Raw genomic sequence first — 20234 nt, forward strand, 5'->3', positions numbered from 1 at the left:
CACCACCAAACTGCCCGTTCACCTAACTGACCTAATAACAATCGCTAACCACCAGAGGCGGTGAAATAATAACAAAAATCAAAAAGGTTGGGAAAAATAAAGAAGGAATTCTTCAGGTAGGAAGGTAAAGAAAACATAATTCCTGTCTCTGACAAAAGCAAAGCTTCTTGCGTATTTTTGAAGTAAAATGGCTGAATTATGCTGCAGGATCATGAATTATGATTATCGGCCAGTGTTTTCAGAATTGGAGCTATGCAAGCAATGGAAGAATGAGGTGGAGATGTGGACTCAGGACACTTCTCCAGCCAAGAAGAAGCCAGGTAGGGATTTGGCATTACCCTTACTATGAAGGAGTAAATAAGGTATTTTCTGAACTGGATATGACTGATCTGGACACTAAAGAGGACCTACAGTTTCTAATACAATTCATGAATGGAGGTTGCAAAAAGGATGATTTGTTCCGAGTTTACAAGGCATTGTCAATATTTGATAGATTTAATAAGATTTATGATAAGTCCATGGAAGAATATATACTGGGTCTTTGATGGATCTTATGGGTGGAATTTTCCCAGTTTCTGAACAATGTGGGCAATGAAAAACAAAAAGAAGGGTCACTGGACCTGAAACGTTAATTGCTTTCTTTCCACAGATGCTGCCAGATCTGCTGAGTTTTCCCAGCAATTCCTGATTTTGTTTCTGATTTCAGCATCTGTGGTTCTTTGGTTGTTTTGTTCAGTCAGCAATGGAGAAAACTGGGAGAACCATATGTTCACATGCCAAGTCCTCTACGTCGAGAGCAAAGTCCCATTTTCCAGCGGAATGTTGAATGGTGGGACAAAATTCTCACAAGTGAGTGGTGAGAGACCTATTTGCATGCATTAATATTCTGATTGTGACATCATGTTGCCTCACTGGTATATAATTTCCCATTCTCTCAGCCACCGAATAGAAACCAGAGGTACTACCCAACATGTTCCCCTTAGTTGAAGTGTCAATAACAAAGGGGCGTAAGTTTAATGTGAAAGGCAGGAGGTTTAGATAGGATTTGAGGAAAACTTTTTTTTAAAGCCCAGAGGGTGGTGGGAATTTGGAATGCACTACCTGGGAAGAGTCCTTAAGGCAGAAAACCTTGCAACCTTAAATTTCTACTTGGATGAGTATTTGAAATATCACAACATTCAACACTATGGGCCTAGTGCTGGAAAGTGGGACTAGTGTCAATTAAGAGTTTTTTTTTGTCAGTGCAGACTCAAAGGACTTCTTCTGTACTGCCTGATTCTATGAAGTGGGGAGATCAAGATTTAGATAGACAGGTTGGGTGAAATGTGGGAAACCCAATGGGGTCGATGGGGAGGGCTACCAAGAAGGGAATGTCAATACTCGAATTCACGAACAGTAAGAGGCTGAGCCTAAGATTCACTGTGTGAGAAGTGACCACTCTTGTCTGCCATCATGCTGTAAATAACAAGTGGAGGGTGGGTGGGACAGGAGTTTTATTCTGCGAGGGAGGTGAAGTGATTTGGATCCCTTCAAAAGGGTAACATCATTACAAAGACATACAGTACAGCTGAAAGACACTTGCCAGCTATACTTGCGATATGCATCTTAGGCATTAAGCAACATGTGGAGACCAAATCCTGGCTCCAAGCACTCTTGACCACATCGTTCAGCATCAGGAATTAATGTTCGTCATGACTGATGCATACATCATGTATTGTGGTGTGGCAGGTTTCACCTTTGGTGGCCAAATTAGCAAGAATGAGTTATCATGGCACACACATGCTGCAGGAGCTGCCCACATCTCACCATGGACTACAGAACTACACCAGGACCAAGGATGCCTAGGCTCTGTCCTTGTAATTAACACCAGACATACATTCATTCACACTGCCAAGAATGGAAAGTAAACATAAATGTGCTAAAGTATATAAGTCCCAGGGTCTGCAGTTGGGGTCGAGGGAGCCTGCTCTACAGCGGAGCCCACTGGCCTTAAAGATTTGATCAGGTGACTCCAGGGGTTTTGGGTCTCAAACACCGAGTTTGTTCTGTCCAGATGGAGCTTCACATTCCTTGGCTTGAGCTCCCACAGGACTAACAGTAGTAGGCAGGGTAGACCTCAAAGACCCAGCCACCTCTGGAATGCCCTGACAGGAGACTTCTGGGGTTCCCATATGGAGTTTCCTCCTTTAACTGGTTCCATACTGGCATCACCCTGTTCCCTTGTGAGGAAGGGACACCTGGCATGATGTTTAGGACCCTTGTCCCCTGTTGCCTTGCCAATGATGCTTTGCACCAATGGCTAGAGAGATGGAGTGCAGCTCTGTACACATATCCAGCAAACTGTGCGAGTGCTGCTCCTGGCTCTCCATGGCAGCCATCAACCTATCCATGGAGGCTGTCAGAACCTTACTGCCTTATTCCAATGGCGCTGATGCAGTCGTGTAACCATTGTTTCAGGTTGTCCAACAAACTTGCCTGCTTAAGTCATGAATGGCCAACATCACAGGGTCCTCTCCTGCCTGAGGCCAAGCCTCAGTCCTCCATGTGCCAACGACCTGGGACATTTCTTCCTATGTAATGTGTTCAATTCCAGCTAACATTCTCACCAAGGTGTCAGTTTCTGAGCTGGTGGAGGTTTCAGGAAGTAATCTTGTTGGTGCATCCTCTGAGGCATCTGTACTCTCTTCCTCAGAGGTGGAGGAATTTTGTCTTGGGGCGCCAGGCAATTGGCCACAGAAACTGTGCTGATGCCATGTGCCCGCAAGAGACAAAAACAGGAATGCATTGTGAAGAAAGGGTAGAAGTTTGGCAATGTTAAGAATACATTCACAGGGGAATTAATGCAATGAACAATGCTTCTTACTTGGTTACTGGGTCATGGCTGTTTTGGCATCTTCATAGAACCAGTCTTGGTCCTCACTACAAGGGCCAAGATCCACTCTTCATAGGAGCTGAATACCAGTTGCCTCACCAACCACCTTAGCTTTTTCAGTCCTTATTATGGGACGTTTGGTCCTGGGATGAGTGAAAGGAAGGTATTAAGTGAGACAAAAATTGGTGGCACAGTGCTGGAGCAGATGGGTAAAAGTGGTGAGGTGCCCAGAGTGCGTGAGTAGGCAGTGCAGAGAGCATGTAGGAATAGTAATTTGGAGGTGTTGGGATGGGTGAGAGCGAGTGAGGGAAGATGTTTCATGTAATAGAGAGAATGGTAGACCACGAGCCTTCAGTGGCAGATACAGAATGAGTGTGAGGTAGCAGAAAGAAAATGGCAGCAATTACTTTGGTGAAGTGAAAAAGGTCATTGACTTTCTTCCTGCATTGCTGGGTGCTTCTCGAGTTCATTGAGATTGCACTGACCCGGATGCTGACCTCAGACCAGAATGGCAGGGTCTGGTGTAAAGGCCTCCACTGCCAGCCCTGTGAGAACAGGATGGTCTTCTTCTGCATTACCCCATCTGCCAGGACATCCAAGTCCCTGTCTGCAAAGTGAGGTGCTAACTGACCCTTATCTGCCATCCCTGGAACTATTCACAAAATCTGTGGAGGGCAGCTCCAGACCATGCTTGACTAGGTGCACGACAGCCTTTCAAATGTGACGTTGGCACCAGGAATTCCGCAATGTCTCAGCACTTGCAAATGGTGAGTGGAAGAACAAGGCAAGTGGGGTTGCCATAGGGATGTGGTGTATGGTTAATGTTGTGTGTTTGGGGTGATTGTTTGAGAAAATTTGCGATAGGGTTTGCGGACAGAAACCCTCCATGAAATTTGCCTAAAATGAATACCAATTTTTGGTAAGATTCAGCCCATTGTAATCTGAAATGCATTGTCTGAAAAAGTGGCAGAACTGATTAAATACATTCAAAACAGGACATGGTTAAATAGAAAAATGAAAGGCTTCAAGGTAAGAGTAAGTGAGTGGTATTAATTGGGCAGCTTTACTAATGAATTGACAGAGGCACAATTGTCTGAGTGGCCTCATTTTTACTACGTCATTCTAGGTTTCTATGCTGTGGTTAATACTCTCTGGGTAAAGATGTTTCTTTTAAATTCTTCACTGACTTTATATTTACGGCCAATAATTCTGCATTCCCCAAAAGGCTGAAACATTTTCTCTATTCTCTCTATCACACCACTCCATAATTTTAAAGATCTCTATTAGGTCACTTATTACTCTTCTCTTTTGTACAGAAAATTACTACCAGTTTCAGTCTTTTTTGATGGTTACTGCTTTTCGAATCTGATATAATCCTTGTACTTTTTTTGCATCTTCTGTTATATCCCAAGGTTGTGAATAAGTTTAATACAACTTTGCCACATTTCCTCTAGAAATGAACTTCTGTGCTTAAATTATCTTTTCCATAAATTTGTTAACCTGCATTACATTTTAATAATTTGTGAACTTGCTCCCTAGGTCCCTTTGGTCCTCTCTTCTCTATTTACACTTGTTTTGCAGGAAATATTTGCCCGCTTTCCCTCTGATCAAAATGCACTGCCACATTTATCTAAACAGAAATCAATAAAACTTTCCTCTATATTAACTACAAATTTGGGATGATCTGCAACTTTTGAAATTGTACTTCTGGTTCTTGAGTCCAAATCCTTTATGTATCTGTAATTGAACTGCTCAATAGTTTTAAAAATAATTCAGAATCAGGTATTTCACTGAAAGCAAACTTGCATTGATGCACCATTGAAAATACTACATTGGTAAAAGGTGCTATGTAAATTGTATTTATCTCAATATTGTTATACCATCTTACATCTTCTGGTAAGGTGGTGGTAGAGTAGGGCTTCTGAGCCCAGGGCTCCTCCCCTCCGTCCACTTTTCTTTCAATTTCTTTTTTTTTTCCCTCTGTTCTCTTTTTTTTCTCTTCTATTTTATTTTACTTAGGCGTGGAATGCATTGCCGGAGAGGGTAGTGGAGTCGGCTTCATTAGGGGCATTTAAGCAGCTATTAGACAGGCATATGGATGATAGTATAAGGTAGGGGTGGAGGTTAGATAGAATTTAGGATTAGGGTAAAAGTTCGGCACAACAGAATGGGCCGAAGGGCCTGTACTGTGCTGTACTGTTCCATGTTCTATTACCTTTTGGTGAAGGCTCGGTTGCAGCAATGGCATTGAAGGCAGCAAATAGGCTCAGCGGCACGGATTTGTCGTGGCGTTATCAGAGATGAGATTGGGTTCTTGGCTGTCCTGGAGCCAACTCGTAGCTGCTGCAGAGGAGAATTTCGGTTCCCAGTGGCATCTGCATCTAGCACAGATTCATGCAGGTGGCGGCAGAGGCAAGTTTGGGCCCAGTATGAAACCCAGCGGCATCAGCAGCAGCTGCGTCAGCGTGATGGGCCTGAAGTGGACCCATGGCAGCGGCAGAGTTGAGGTTGGCTGGTTCGGTACTCAGCAGCATTGGTGGTGTCTGCATTGGTGAGGGCAAATGAGGACTCCTACTGGCGAGGGCGTCAGTGGAGGGGAGATGTCGCCGAAGGAGTGATGACTTTCATTCCAGCGGTGGCGGTACAACAAAGGGAATTCATGCCTGGGCATCAAGCCCATGATGGAGCACTTAACAAAACCAACTGTAAAGTTGTGTGGTCAAGAAGGCACACGGCATGCTTTCATTCATCGGACGGGGTACTGAGTACAAGAGTTGGCAGGTCATGTTACAGTTGTATAGGACTCTGGTTCGACCACATTTGGAATACTGCGTACAGTTCTGGTCGCCACATTACCAAAAGGATGTGGATGCTTTGGAGAGGGTGCAGAGGAGGTTGTCTGGTATGGAGGGCGCTAGCTATGAAGAGAGGTTGAGTAGATTAGGATTATTTACATTAGAAAGACGGAGGTTGAGGGGGGACCTGATTGAGGTCGACAAAATCATGAGAGGTATAGACAGGGTGGATAGCAAGAAGCTTTTTCCCAGAGTGGGGGACTCAATTACTAGGGGTCACGATTTCAAGGTGAGAGGGGAAAAGTTTAAGGGAGATGTGCGTGGAAAGTTCTTTACGTAGAGGGTGGTGGGTGCCTGCAATGCATTGCCAGCGGAGGTGGTAGAGGTGGGCACGATAGCATCATTTAAGTTGTATCTAGACAGATACGTGAATGGGCAGGGAGCAGAGGGATACAGATTCTTGGAAAATAGGCGACAGGTTTAGATAGAGGATCTGGATTGGCGCAGGCTTGGAGGGCCGAAGGGCCTGTTCCTGTGCTGTAATTTTCTTTGTTCTTCATTCTTTTTGTTCTTTGTTTATTTCTTCATTTTTTTGCCTTTATGTTCTATATTTTGTTTTTTTTTGTGTTTTAAGATGGCACCAGAGAGTAGCCACACTATACAGTACGACACTTTCACTGTATTTTGTAACAAGATACATTTGACAACAAATAAATCAAATAATAAATGAGACAAAAATCATTACTAACCTTAGGTTCTTAATGTCATTGGAAATAACAGAAATCTTGTTATAGGCAACATTCAGGGACTGGAGATTTGCTAAACGGAATAATCTGTCAAAAAAATCCACATTTTTTAAGAAGAATTTAATTGTAAAATTTCTAAAAGATTGGACTAGAATGCATTGAGGCCATTATGCAGCCTGCATGAGCATTCTGCCTAAGCAAGGAACACTTTCCACTTGTCAGTGCCACATCAGAGCTTAAGTCAGTTCCATTTCTTTGATGCTCATTAGTTGGATTGCTTAAAGTTTAAAGATGAACTAACAATGGTCCAAATTTCTTGTATTAATCTATTTCCTCATTTGCACAAATCTGCTTCAAGCTACATTCCAACTTGCATTGTTCCTTCATTCGCTGCCATACCTTCAACTATGCTGGTGCTAAGCTTTGGAAATCCTATCCTAAATCTCCAACTCTCTACCTCTCTCTCGTCTTTTAAAGAGATCCTTAATATATTTTCTTTTGGCCATTCTTGTAGTCACCAGCCCTAATACCTCCCTATGTGGCTTGGTGCCCACATTAATTTGATAACATTACTATCAAGCATCTTGAGATATTTGACTTAGGCACTATGCAAATGTAAACTGAAGAAACATATTAGCATTGTTAGTAAAATGGATAAATTCCAAGAACAAGTCGTACAACGGTAATTAAAATGTATAAACATCCTCACAAAGTATCAAGATATTAACAAGTTCAACAAATTGTATAAAAATACAAGTTATTCATTCTAGGATCTTGGTGCCTCTTGGAAGTAAGAAATAAAACATTCTTTTACCTTCAGTTATTTTCCAAAAAAAAAACATGTTTTCCTTTCTGCTTCATTTTTTATGTTTAAAAATGTACAGAATTCCTGATTCGCTACATGGAGATGAGATTGTCATCTCTGGACTGCTGATCAGATGAAATCTGGCCACTTCACACTTGGCAGATGTTTTCAAATGTTACTACATCTCCCACCATTTATACTATAATGGTTGAGTTCACTGCAATATCTCAGCCTGAGGTTTCAATGCGAGAAGTTTCAAGAATATAAGTATGAGACTACATGGGCAAAAGAATTCCTCCCTCACAGAGTACAAATATGAATCTCTACTTATTTCCTATGTTTTGAAAATGAATTATCCTTAACCCACCAAACCATTTGTTAACAATGTACTTTGGAACACACGAACTGCTGTAAAAACACTAAATATCAAGTATCAGGCATTTCAAAAACACTAAGCCTGATCAAAATTAATAATAACAATGGATTAAATTAAGATTAAAAAACATTTAAAGGGAATGCTTGCCTGAAATTTAAAGGGCCTCAGGGAAAATAACAAAATGTATATTAATAGTCTCCATGGTTTCAATTCAAGCGAAGAAAAAATATTCCCCTTTCGTTTGAAAAGAAATAAATGAAACATTAAAGGAAAAACATGTTAACCAGAAATGCTATTTGAATATGGTAAAATTTTGAAATGTGAAATAAAAAATCCAGAGTGATTTATCAAGTAACCTTTGAAAGAAAATGTCATCTAAGATTAAGAACAAATTAAAGTAGGTTATTGAATCAATCAGAACTGTTTTATTTCTATTTTAAATATATTATGATAATATTTTATTAGACTGTAAAATTTCTCCAGGGCTCATGATACAGATGGGATGGAAACTAGTGGGTAATGTAAAAATTAGTGAGAAGAAGTGATTGAGACTAGAAGATAGAGATGAGAAAACAACAGCAGCAAATGGGAATTGGAACAATGCGTCTTCGTATAATTCAGTAGAATGTCAATTTGGTATTATAGATAGCAATAGTAAATTGGTAGTTTTCTCTTGATAATGATTATGTATTTGATTGTTTTTAATGGAACTGAAGTTGACAGTTCCAGGCCACCATCCAGGACCAGACATGGAAGAATGAGTAAAATCTTCCCACTACTTTTGTTAGGATCACATGAGAATTAATAATGAGTGGCATAAGATTGGATATCATGTCTTGAGTACAAGAAAATGCTGGCAACCAATTAAAATCAGACTGGTTCAAAGGATAGGAAATATTGCACTGAAGAATGAGTTTTAAATCTTTGCAATGACTTGAAAAACAGCATGGCGTGAAATAGTTAACATGGCCAGTAAAATCATCAAAGCATTGACACTTACTCCTTAGAGAAACAGACCTTAAAACAATTAGGATAGAGTTAAACATATTGATACCTGCTAAAGTGAGCAAAATTCAAGAAAAAAGGAGAATTTGGATTTGACAAAAGGAATAGGAGTAGTAAAGAGTATCATCAAGATTGATACACATGAATTTTAAGTCCATGTATGATATTATTTTGAACTTAGAGGGTGAAATGATCTGCAATAAGACAATTCGAGCAGATCACCATATTAAAAGGCTAAAGAAAGATTGATCAAGAACAATAATAGGACAAGAGTGAGAAAGTAAGATTTTGACTGGCAAAAGAAAAAGATTCCAAGAAAGGTTTTCTTTTTAGATGACTCACTCAAGTTGTAAATAACATTTATATCTTAAAAAATGATTGAATCTCATCTTCTATCAATGATAATATGGATTAGTGATTTGTTTCATGGTTACAATGACAGTAGTGAAATGACAAAATATGGGTTATCATACTTAGCAAAGGGCAGTGGTATGCAAAGTATTTAAAGCAGAGGCAATACAATAAGAAACGACATCTTCTGCATCAGCTCCTCCAATCTTAATTATACAGTGCATGTGAGATTACCTTGGAATCAGTTATCCTGCTTTGATACACATTTGTCAATGTGGAATAAAACTAAATAAATTGGTGAGCTAATTTACCCTCAGACAGATACTTACTGCATCACATGTCAGAAGTAATTTAAGCATGGTAAGGGTGAAAATCCCATGAGGGAATCGAACTTCTGTTCAAAACTAATGTAGAGAATGCAAATAGAAGTTGAAATATTAGAAAATTTGGAAATGTAACTACAACTGCAAAATAGCTGTCCAACCAGATCTATAGCGCAGAATCTCCTCCCAGATGGGGGTAGAAGTCTCATTCTGATTCAATTAAAGCTTATTATATCCATATATTATCACTGCAGAGCAGCCAGGTTTATGGTTGGTGCAGTGCTGACAGATTTTTTAGCTGGGGGTGTTGGATTTTCAAATAATTCCCAACGCACTCCTGATTAATCTACCTCACGGTATCCAAATCAGTCAAATCACAATCACAGCAATTAGCAGATCCTTGAGAGATTCAATGGTTATTAAGAGCTTGCTAGTATGGCACAATGCCTGAAACACTGAGAAGGACTACATACTGAACATGGAAAGTAAGATAGAAAAGGATATTTTTAATAAATTATTTAATAATATTGTAAATAATAGTGTAAATAATAGAAACAGAAATATTTGGGGGACAATGTAAGAAGAATAAAATACAGTTTTCAGTATTGATGGATAATTCAATCAGCACTGTCCTTTCATACAGTGTAGATGTTGTTTTCCATTTATATTAGTACATTCTTGTGAATTATCCCAATGAGTGCAAAATGAGAAGTCTTGATAAAATTTTTCCAGCAACACTCAAATTCTGTATCACTAAACAACTACTGGTAAATAATTGGAACAGGAGACTTTTAATTAAATTTTACTTTTAAATAAAAAGTAATCTGAGGGACAGGAAATTTGTTTATAGAAACTGAAATTGCTGGAAAAGCTCAGCAGGTCTGGCAGCATCTGTGGAGAGAAATCAGAGTTAACATTTTGGGTCCAGTGACCCTTACCCAGAACTGTTTCTGATTTACAGCATCCACAGTTCTTTCAGTTTTTACTGGAAGTTGTTTGCTGCATTGCGGAGATAAAATAATCGGGATCCCACAGTTTCCCAACATGACCTTACAGCTCACATCCCTTTATGATAGCAAACAAGTTCATAATTCTTTTTCTTTTACAATATCTGTGTCAAGACTTACTCTGAAAAATTGCTATTAGGCTGTAGAAGACATTTGAAACACCTTACCCATCAGGCAGGGCAGAAATCTGGCAGAAAGAAATATTAAAGATTCTCAGGTTCGTCAGTTTTGCAATATCAGAAGAAATCTCCCCTATAGGATTATCTCGTAAATTTAGCACTTCAAGGTGGGAGAATCTATAAATCTTAAGGGAAAAGAACAGTTAATATGAAAACATATTCATTCACTTAAATTGTTTTTAAAGTACCGTTTAATAGTTGCTAGTAACATATTAACATTTCTGACTATTGGTAGTTGGCCTATAAAACTTAAAAATTCAAATGTTGGGAAGAACAAGTATGAATAGCCAAATTGAGACTCGAGAAATTTAATATAAAGAGATATAGAGAGATAAAGCAATAAAAAAGTACACAAGAATACAAGTATTCTATGGCCAAATATTTTGTTTTCCATGCTAAATAATTTTTACTTCAATTACGTAATTCCCCAACATTTCTCATACACTGCCAAAAATAAATCCAGACAAAAATAATTAGAAAACAAAGGTCAGTTTCATCGATGTGCAAATGGAAAAACATACTTTTGTCCTTAGATGAGAGACCAAATCTGACCAAAGAATTTGAAAAAGAGATGGATAGTCTAATTTTTTCATAAAGGTACTAACCTGTGGCTTGTTGTGATGCCAAAGGTACTGTGGCATTTATAATGTGAAACTAATTAATTTCTTACCTTCTTGTAGTGACTGGAACCAGGTGGAACTTATTAACTATGAGATTCTTGATTCTGGTTATTAGCCTGGGTCAATCAAGGAGCCCTGGCTGACAGATATAAACAGGGGATTCAGAAAGTTTCCTGACTTCAGCGACCAACACCGAGCTGGCTGGTCACAGCGAGTGTACATGTAAATAAAGCGTGCCTTGGTGATGGGATACTGGCCTCTGTGCAGTTATTTCACTTCTAAATCTTCTACGTAGCAGTTAACTTCAAGTAATAAAAATATCTCAAACCATCTTCTATACAGGCAATGCAATTTCTCAGTTAATGCACCAGCATTATGGAAAAAACAATAAAGAAAGATCATTGACGAGCTAAGTGACATTGTCTGTGTTTTCAGTTCTACTCACTAGAAACTACTTTACATGTTAGTTTATTTGCTCCAGGGCTGTGAGGATAGAGAATATTTAATATAGCAGATGCCACTAAATCTTAATTTGGTAAAAAGTAGCCTAGTCTCAAACTAATCCATTGATTGTGTAATTAGGGGTATGTCACAATACGCTCTACATTTGTTCTCCAACATTCTTGGTGATCAGATGCCAATCATTAATTTAATTATGGCAGTTGGCTATGAGAGGTGTCACCGTAGGACTGCTAAAGTTTAGGCTTTCACATGATCACATAACTCATCTAAGTAAAATAATAATACAAATCCAATTTTAATAAATTGCTCTCACCTCCACAGGAATGTCCTGTAAAGTGTTGAATGACAGGTTCAGATACTTTAATATGGAAACAAGTGCAGTCAGATCAGGAAGTTGGTGAAGAAAATGACCCTACAATATAGTGATGATATTAAACAAGTCGATAATCATATTCTTCAAAACCTGAAAAATACCTCTATCTTTTGTCATTATGTTAATTCATTAAGAATTAAAACTGAAATTGAAATTATAGAAATGCTATATGTTTCAAAAATACTCAAGATGCTTTGACAGACTTTGATAGTTATTAAAATTGTTTATAAAGGGCATTGATGAATTGGCTGCACCTCCAATGTTCTTCAGGGACCTAGGGAACAAAATAATGATGACATGAAGAAACACTGCATTGATATTCATACAGTTCAATGTAGTTAATTATGCCCCAAGTATTAGCTGCAAACTTGTGCAATTGCAATAACAAAAAACTGAAAATTTTCAAAACAGTTTGGATATGTATGAAACCCAACGAAACATTGAACCGTCAAGGGATGTAAAAGAACTGAGTTTCAACTACAATGAAATTATGTAGAAAAATATAATAGATGTTATGAACTCAACCTGTTCTAGGTCACAGAGATTTGGTACTTGATTTGTTTTTAAAGAGAATTGAGAGGTCAGATTAGGAGAAAATCTTTGTGAGCCCAAACAAAGGAAAAAGGGGAATTACCTCTAAAGGAAAATCAAAAGCAAACTAAATACAAGTTAGGAGTAATGTTGTTTGTAATTTTGTCAGATTGACTGTCATTTAGTAAAGTAGAGTAAATAAAGTAAATCCCTTGGTTGTATAATCACTTTGCCCTGTCTATTTCATGCTGCTTCTGCTGTTTGGCATGCAAACAGTCCGATGTTGAAGCTTCTGAAGCTTGACAGCTCATTTTTAAGAACGCCCGGAACTGGTCCTGGTTTGCTTTCCTGCACTCTTCATTGAATCAGGGTTGGTGTCTTGGCCTGATGTTAATGGCAGAATGTGGATATACCAGGTCATGAGATTACAGATTGTAGCTGATTAAACTGCTGGTGATTGGGGTAGGGGATTTAGTAGCACTCAACACAATGGAGGGTATCCTCAATATAAAGATAAAACTTTGTCTTCACAAGAACTGTGCAACAAGTAGATTGGTGAGGACAAGATCAAGTAGGTTAGTGGGGAGGTGGTAGTGTGGTGGTCATATCACTAGACTAGTAATCCAGAGCTGTAGACTAATATTTCAAGGGCATGAGCTTGATCCCCACCATGGCAGATGATGAAATTTAAATATGGTTCTTTTTTAAAAGGTTAGTCTAACAGTGATCATGTAACTACTGTCAAATGTTGTAAAAACCCATCTGGTTCGCTAATGTCCTTCCCCTCCTTTAGGGAAGGAATTCTGCCACCTTTATCTGGTTTGGCCTATAAGTGGCTCCAAATCCACAGTACTGCGATGGACGCTAAACTGCCCTTTGTGCAATTAAGGATTGACAATAGATGCTGGCCTAGCCAGTGACATACATATCCCATAAATGAACTTAAAACAAAAAATTATCTTTTGTTAGTTCCCTTACAACATGGCACAGACTCAGTTGAGCTGCTATGCTCTTTAGGACTTGGCCAGCTCAGTCAGTAGTGATGCTATAAAGCCACTTTTGGCGACGGACATTGAAATCCTGCACCCAGAGTCCATCTTAAGCCCTTGCCACCCTCACAACATCCTCCAAGTGATGTTCAACATGGCGGAGTACTGATTAGCAGCCAAGGACAGAGGGTGCTGGTGGTCGTAATTGGTAGGACACTTCCTTGCTCATGTTTAACCTGATGCCATGAGATTTCATGCAGTCTGGAGTCAATGCTGAGAACCCCCAGGGAAACTCCTTCCCAATTGGTGAGGTGGGTGTGCCTTGCTGGTGGGACAGAATGTACCCAAAGTCTGGGTACATTGCATGACTATGTCAGACTGTTGGTATCTGAAAATGACTACATTTTAAGTGAGCAGATCATTCAGTGACTTACCCTGAGGTTTAAAGAATCTTTTCTGATTGCTAGGGTTCTTAGAACAAGAAGAGCATACGGGTTTACATTTCCTTCTGGTTTTTCCTCTGATTCTAGGGATTCACTGTCTGAAGATTCAACAATTTCTTTATCTCCTTCAGTATTTGGGCCTGCACCTGAAGTCAGAAAAGACATGAGGAGCAATTCTTTTTACACAGAGAGTGGTTTGCGTGTGTAATGAACTTCCAGAGGTAGTGGTGGATGCGGGTACAGTCACAATGTTTAAAAGACATTTAGATAAGTACATGAATAAGAAATGTTTGCAGGAACATGGGCCAAGTGCAGGCAGGCTGAGGCTAGTTTAGTTTGGGATTATGGTTGGACCAAAGGGTCTGTTTGCATGCTGTATGGGTCTATGACTCTATAAGTATTAATCCTATCAACACTGAACTGTAGGGTTTAGTGAAGGTGACAATAAAAATAATTAATTGCATTAATATTGAGCCTTTTATGTAAAATAAAGTTTCACCATATGCTTCACACGAGCAACTGAAATTTGACACCATGCCACGTTAGGAGATATTAGGGCAGATAACCAAAAGCTGATTGTGATGTAGGCTTTAAGGTTTGTCTTAAAGGAGGAAAACAGGTAGAGAGCCAGCTAGACGTAGGAAGGATATTACAGATCTGAAGGCTTAGGAAGCTGAAACATGACCACCGATAGTAAGGCAATTAAACTCAGGAATGCTCAAATAGAGAGGATTTTGAGGCTGTTACATTCAACTTTCAACCCTCCAAGTTAAGTTCATACCTCCAGATACGTATTAGCATTCAACAAATGATTTTATGTTTCTATCACTGGATCTTTTGTGACACAATTTACCAGAGATGGTGAAAGTGTCTCTAATAAATTGCGAATTTTTATGATTAACTAAGTAATGGACTTTGAGAAATCACAACTGGCAAATGAAGACAGAAGGTCACTTTATTTACATGCCTTCTTCAAATTATTTAATTGAAACAATAAATTGTGCAATAAGACATTTTAAATAGAAATGTTATCCAACATGCACTTATGATGAATTGTAACATGAAATTTCTATATTCAAACATTAATTTTGTGGTAGCTGATGTACTTTTGTATTAAATGTTCTGTAATATTACACTGAACAGAGTATGATGATCTTTCAAATCCATTGCTGAGTATCACGTCAAACGTTTGATTAGTGTGTTTTTTACATTCCATTGGGGTTTATTCTTTCATTTTTTTTCTATATTTTTATTACCTGGATAGCCAGGCAGTTCTGGCCTGATACCACGTTTTAGGTCATTTTCTAAGTGCCTAGCAGCAGCAATCATTTCTGTAACGATAAAATTCCCAATTATTAGTACAAGCTAATACAAATTGTTGATTCACAAATGTAGAAGTTCATTGGTGAAATTATTTGTTCTGGCAAATTTGTTATATTTCGTGGTTAGTATGAGGGGATCACTGGGAAAGCCAGTATTTATTCCCCAACGTTATTTTCACCCCAAGAAGATTGTAGTGGATCTTCTTCTGATAATAACAAAGTATGTACAGAAGTTCTGTACGGAACAGCTTAGGGCTGTGACAAGTCCATGTTTTTGAAACTTTGCTCTTGGGACATGAGTGGCACATTTTTATGTTTAAAGTGCAACTTCATTCAGTAAACAAAGGTTGGAGAGGTCATATACGATCCCAGGTATTTCATACTAGTGTTGGCTTTCTAGTGACACCTCTGTAACCAGATAATGTTTGCTTCTGTTTGTACAGTATTTTGACTGGGGTAAACATGCGCCTTGGATCAAAAGGGATGTGTTCGATTTTCATGGTGATCTTACTTACCTACTCCAGTAAACAAATCCTGTTCCCCTGTTAGCCACAGACTTAAAGGGAAAATAGTTCACCCCCCAGACAGAGCAGTTGAGTAAAAACTGAAAGAGCTGCGGATGCTGTAAATCAGGAATGAAAACAGAAGTTGCTGGAAAAGATCAGCAGGTCTGGCAGGATCTGTGAAGAAAAAAGGTCAGAGTTAACGATTCAGGTCCAGTGACCCTTCCTCAGAACTGATAAAGTAATGTCCTCAGTTCTGAGGAAGGGTCACCGGACCCGAAACGTTAACTCTGAATTTTTTCCTTATAGATCTGCCAAACCTGCTGAGCTTTTCCAGCAACTTGTTTTTGTCACAGCAGTTGAGTCATAGCTAGCAACAGAAAACATAACTGACTAGCTTTGGCTTAGCTCAACTTGAAAAAAACTGGCCTAAATTTACATCGAGAGCAATATGGCACCTCAAGAATTTTTCATAATTGAGGAACATGGGATATTGACAGCTTTCACAGTGACAACTGCATTCCATTCATATTATGTTAAGTTACATCAGGGATTAGTTTAAAGTAATGTCTGTCAATAAAGGATTTTTTTCAGTCCACCTTCCATATTTACCTCATTAGTAAAATTCAGGAGCGTTCTCCAGTACTTGTATAGATATTTTCTAACCAACCTATCCAGCAATGTTATTACACACTCTGGAGAAAGCTGGAAACCTGGATCTGTTTGCGTCGAGGTAGGGATACTACCCTGCACTACAGCCTGTATAAAATGGAAGGAATTAATACAAATTAGTCTTTCACTGTTGTTTAAGCACTTAGGAGATAAAATGGGCTCCGTGTGTTAAACTTTTACTGACAGGAATTATGGGAAGGTGAATTAATATTAGCCTACAAAATTGCTATTCTTAAACAAATCACAGTCCAACAAATCAGAGTTCCAACATGGAACTCTTAATATCTCTGGGACTGTTATTCTCTGAGGTACTGTTCTTCTAACAAAAAAGAGGAAGAATGCTTCTTTTCCAAGAATCCCATTAACAAAAATTGCATCCCACATTACAAGGCCAGGTATGATTTTGTTAAGCATTTCAACTGCAATTTCCGGTACAAATTATTTTTACAGCCTCTCTGAGGCAATGTAGCAATTGAATATTATTTTGCTCCTGATTTACTGGGATTTTCTGCTATGGGCCCAAGCCCAAAACTATCAGTTCTGACAGTCTATAATCATTTGTCATGACAAAGGCTTTCAAGTCCTTTGATTTGAATTGGATCCCAAACCCATTGATGGCACCTGGTCATTCCCTGTAAGGCTGGCATTAGGTGTCTATGTTAGGAGCCTGATCAGAAAGAGAATTCAAATTATGCCTGTTTTTCACATGCTAAACAGTATCGTTGGGTTCTATAATGGCAGGTAAGACCTGTCAGATTCTTTACAATATGATGTCCTTTAGGGAAAGGAATCTGCCATCCTCAGCTGGTCCAGTCTATACATAACTCCAGACCCACAGCAATGTGATAGATTCCTAACTGCACTCTGAAAAAGCCCAGCTAGCCACTCGGTCATTTTCAAGAAGGCAGATTATCACCATTTTCTCAAGGGGACTGAGGGAATAGGTGAGAAATACTGGCCTGACTAGTTACTGCCTCATCCCATCAGTCAATTAAAACAAAACTGTTTCAAGCCTGTTTCTGCTGCATTGGTTTGAACCAAGGCAAAGGTCCTCTTGTGGTGCAGTGGTAGCATCCCTACCCCCTGGACCGGAAGACCCAGGTTCAAGTCCCATCAGCTCCAGAGATGTGTAATAACATCTCCTAACATGTTGATTAATAAAATAGGTTCAAACAAGGCAATCTGCTCAGTAAGGAAAAGCAAAGCTAAATATTGTGTACTTTTTAAAGAAAGTATATATTTATCATGATCTGTATCTTCATTTCCAATGCCAGGATCCCCCAATTTGTAAAGCAGCTCTCCCAAGCCCAACATAGAGACTAGAAATGCTCCTATTTGTTGCCCCTACCACAACAAGTCCAAATCTGCCACTTACTGAAGAGACACGACAATGGAGTCTGCCCACAGTTGCAGTATTTATCTATACAGCCTTCACCAATATGCTATTAATAGTATAATGAGGCCCAATACCTGGAGTTCATCAGACCTTACCATTTGTGATGAGGACTGTGTTGGGGGAGGGGTCCTCAAAAATTAGCACCTTTCCCCGATTTAGGTGCCTCCTTTTCCTATCCAAAAGATGCAAAATCTTCTCTTGGGTACCTGTAATTAGCAGCCACACTTCAAGTGTGAATCTTCAAAAATCTGTTTTGTTGCACAATTTCACTGCAGAACACATAGCAGGTTAGAATTTTCCACTTTTATCTCATCTCTGCATATGTGCATTTCCAGGAGGGATCGTCGTCTGGTACTGAGAAGTAAGAATCTGACAAATTCGGAACCTCCCCCACCCAATTCATTTCTCCAACACAAGGATACTTTACATATCCCACTTCCAAGTACATTTTTCCATTGGCTAATCAGGAAAGTCTCCTTTCAAAATTCCTTAAAACTCCATTTCCTTTGTAATTAGAAACAACTCTTTGTTTGCAAGTAAAATATTCCCAGAATTTTAGTTGTAATTTTCCCAAAATGTCAAAATACCATACCAATAGTGCGCTGTCTCTCAGGTACTCGTCTCAACACGGGTGGAATATCATCAATAGGCAATTCTACAACGTTCACTTTTTCCTGGTTCTGATTCCATAATTCAGCAGCAAGGAGCCTCACAATTTTTTCATAGTTGTAACGAGATAAAACTATGCCTTTACTTTGCAAATGTGGAACTCTCACACTGGGTTCCTGAAGAAAACCATTCAAACTGTACCAAAGGTCATCCTCTGCAAAACTCAAATCATCCTGTCCACATACAGCAAAGTCCCAGGAAAGAAATCTATTCGGAGTAGAAGAGCTGCAGGGTGTCTTCAGTTGATTGGCAGAGTCTGATTCTTTTGCATATTCCTTCTTGCATTCACCTTTGGGAGCTGCTGCATTTTTCGTAGAAATTTTATCTGTAGTATATATTTAAAAAGACTGAAAAAATTGTCTTAAAATTCTAAAACAGTTATTACACTACTACAATGTAATCTTTCTGACGAATGACTAAAATATATAAGATACCTACATTGTTGATATACACAACCTACACAATGTGGCAAACACTTAGAACACTGGTAAGTTCTAAAATTTCAAAGTGATCTGAAATTAAATGTTGTACATTTGGCATGGGGATTGACTGAATTATGCTACGCAAGAGAAAGGAGAAATATTTGTATTACATCTTAGAACATTTTACTATCAGTAGCAGTAGGGAACATGAGCCTGTATTTATAAAGCAGCTTTAATGTAATAAAATATCACAAGGTGCTTCACTGAAGCTTCATCAAACCAAAACTCAACACCACTGCATAGAAGGAGACATTAGGGCAGACCATTGAAAGACTATTCAAAGTGGTAGGTGTGAAGTTTATGGTTTCGGGGACAGGGGTTTAGCACTCAGATTTTGGCAAGTAGGACAGTTATACATTAAACCCGTGACTTTAGGCTCAAAAGAGACTCAAATCAGTAGTCCAGTGTTTCAATGGCCAAATACAGATCATGCTTGAGATAGAAAGACCAGCTTCAATCTGTATTGCGGTAAGTTAACTTCATTTGGAGGGGTGCTCGATGTGCTACATTGACTTCAGAATCCCAATGGATGCTGTGTTGAAATGGCCTCCTACTTGTACTCAGTATCTAGCGACCTTTGATGGTTTGAAAGCAATAAAAAATCTTTAAGTATTGTGCTAATGCAGTCTCACACTAAGTTCTCAAGTACACTATGAACCAGTACAAAGCTGCAATGTTAAAATCCACTCTTATGAAATTTAGGAACTCTGTTTCCATGTTGTTAGAAGGCAGATAGTTCAGCCTCTACATTCCAATATTAAAATGAACTTCCCACTGAGCAGAGTTCCGTACAGGATTTTGTTAAGTTCCATACAAAGACTGCAAAATTAACCAAGACATTGAGAAATAGATCCCTTGCCCTTCTTTGAAGTATTGGCAGAAAATTTTTTATAGCGACTTAAAAGGGCCATGATTTAACATTTCATCCAAAAGTCAGCAATGTCGACAGCAAATCCCCGTTAGCCATGTACTAGATCACAGCTAGTAGTCTTGTGCTAATGCTTCTGGAGTGTGCCTTGAACCCACAACATTCTGATTCAGAAGTAACAGTAATACAAATCAAGCCCCAGGTAATATTATGACACACATTTAAAATTACATCTGAGACCAAACAGATACTTCGGTAAAAGAAATATTCGAGTGCAAAATAATAAGTAAATGAGCTTAAATATTTCATTGCTACAACTAGACCTGTCTGTCAAATCCAATGAAAATAGTTTACTTGAGATAACAAGGTGTAGAGCTGGATGAACACAGCAGGCCAAGCAGCATCAGAGGAGCAGGAAGGCTGACGTTTCGGGCCTAGACCCTTC

General features: G+C 38.9%; 1 protein-coding gene across 4 annotated transcripts in view; it reads right to left on the reverse strand.

Annotated features, from left to right (window-relative positions):
• Positions 1-20234, reverse strand: part of LOC109917213 (leucine-rich repeat-containing protein 63-like) — a 29888-nt gene that overhangs the window by 5870 nt on the left and 3784 nt on the right. For 2 of the 4 annotated variants that reach the window (XM_048602898.1, XM_048602897.1), the window contains exons 3-9: positions 18363-18764; positions 17866-17976; positions 15134-15208; positions 13869-14023; positions 11855-11953; positions 10448-10584; positions 6417-6500 (exon numbers count right to left, since the gene is read on the reverse strand). In XM_048602898.1, the coding sequence (XP_048458855.1) occupies positions 6417-6500; positions 10448-10584; positions 11855-11953; positions 13869-14023; positions 15134-15208; positions 17866-17976; positions 18363-18764 (1063 nt within the window). The remainder of the gene's footprint in view (positions 1-6416; positions 6501-10447; positions 10585-11854; positions 11954-13868; positions 14024-15133; positions 15209-17865; positions 17977-18362; positions 18765-20234) is intronic. The other 2 variants (XM_048602900.1, XM_048602899.1) reach the window with 2 other exon arrangements.

The sequence above is a fragment of the Rhincodon typus genome, chromosome 11 (assembly GCF_021869965.1).
Source record: "Rhincodon typus isolate 14 chromosome 11, sRhiTyp1.1, whole genome shotgun sequence".
NCBI lineage: Eukaryota > Metazoa > Chordata > Chondrichthyes > Orectolobiformes > Rhincodontidae > Rhincodon > Rhincodon typus.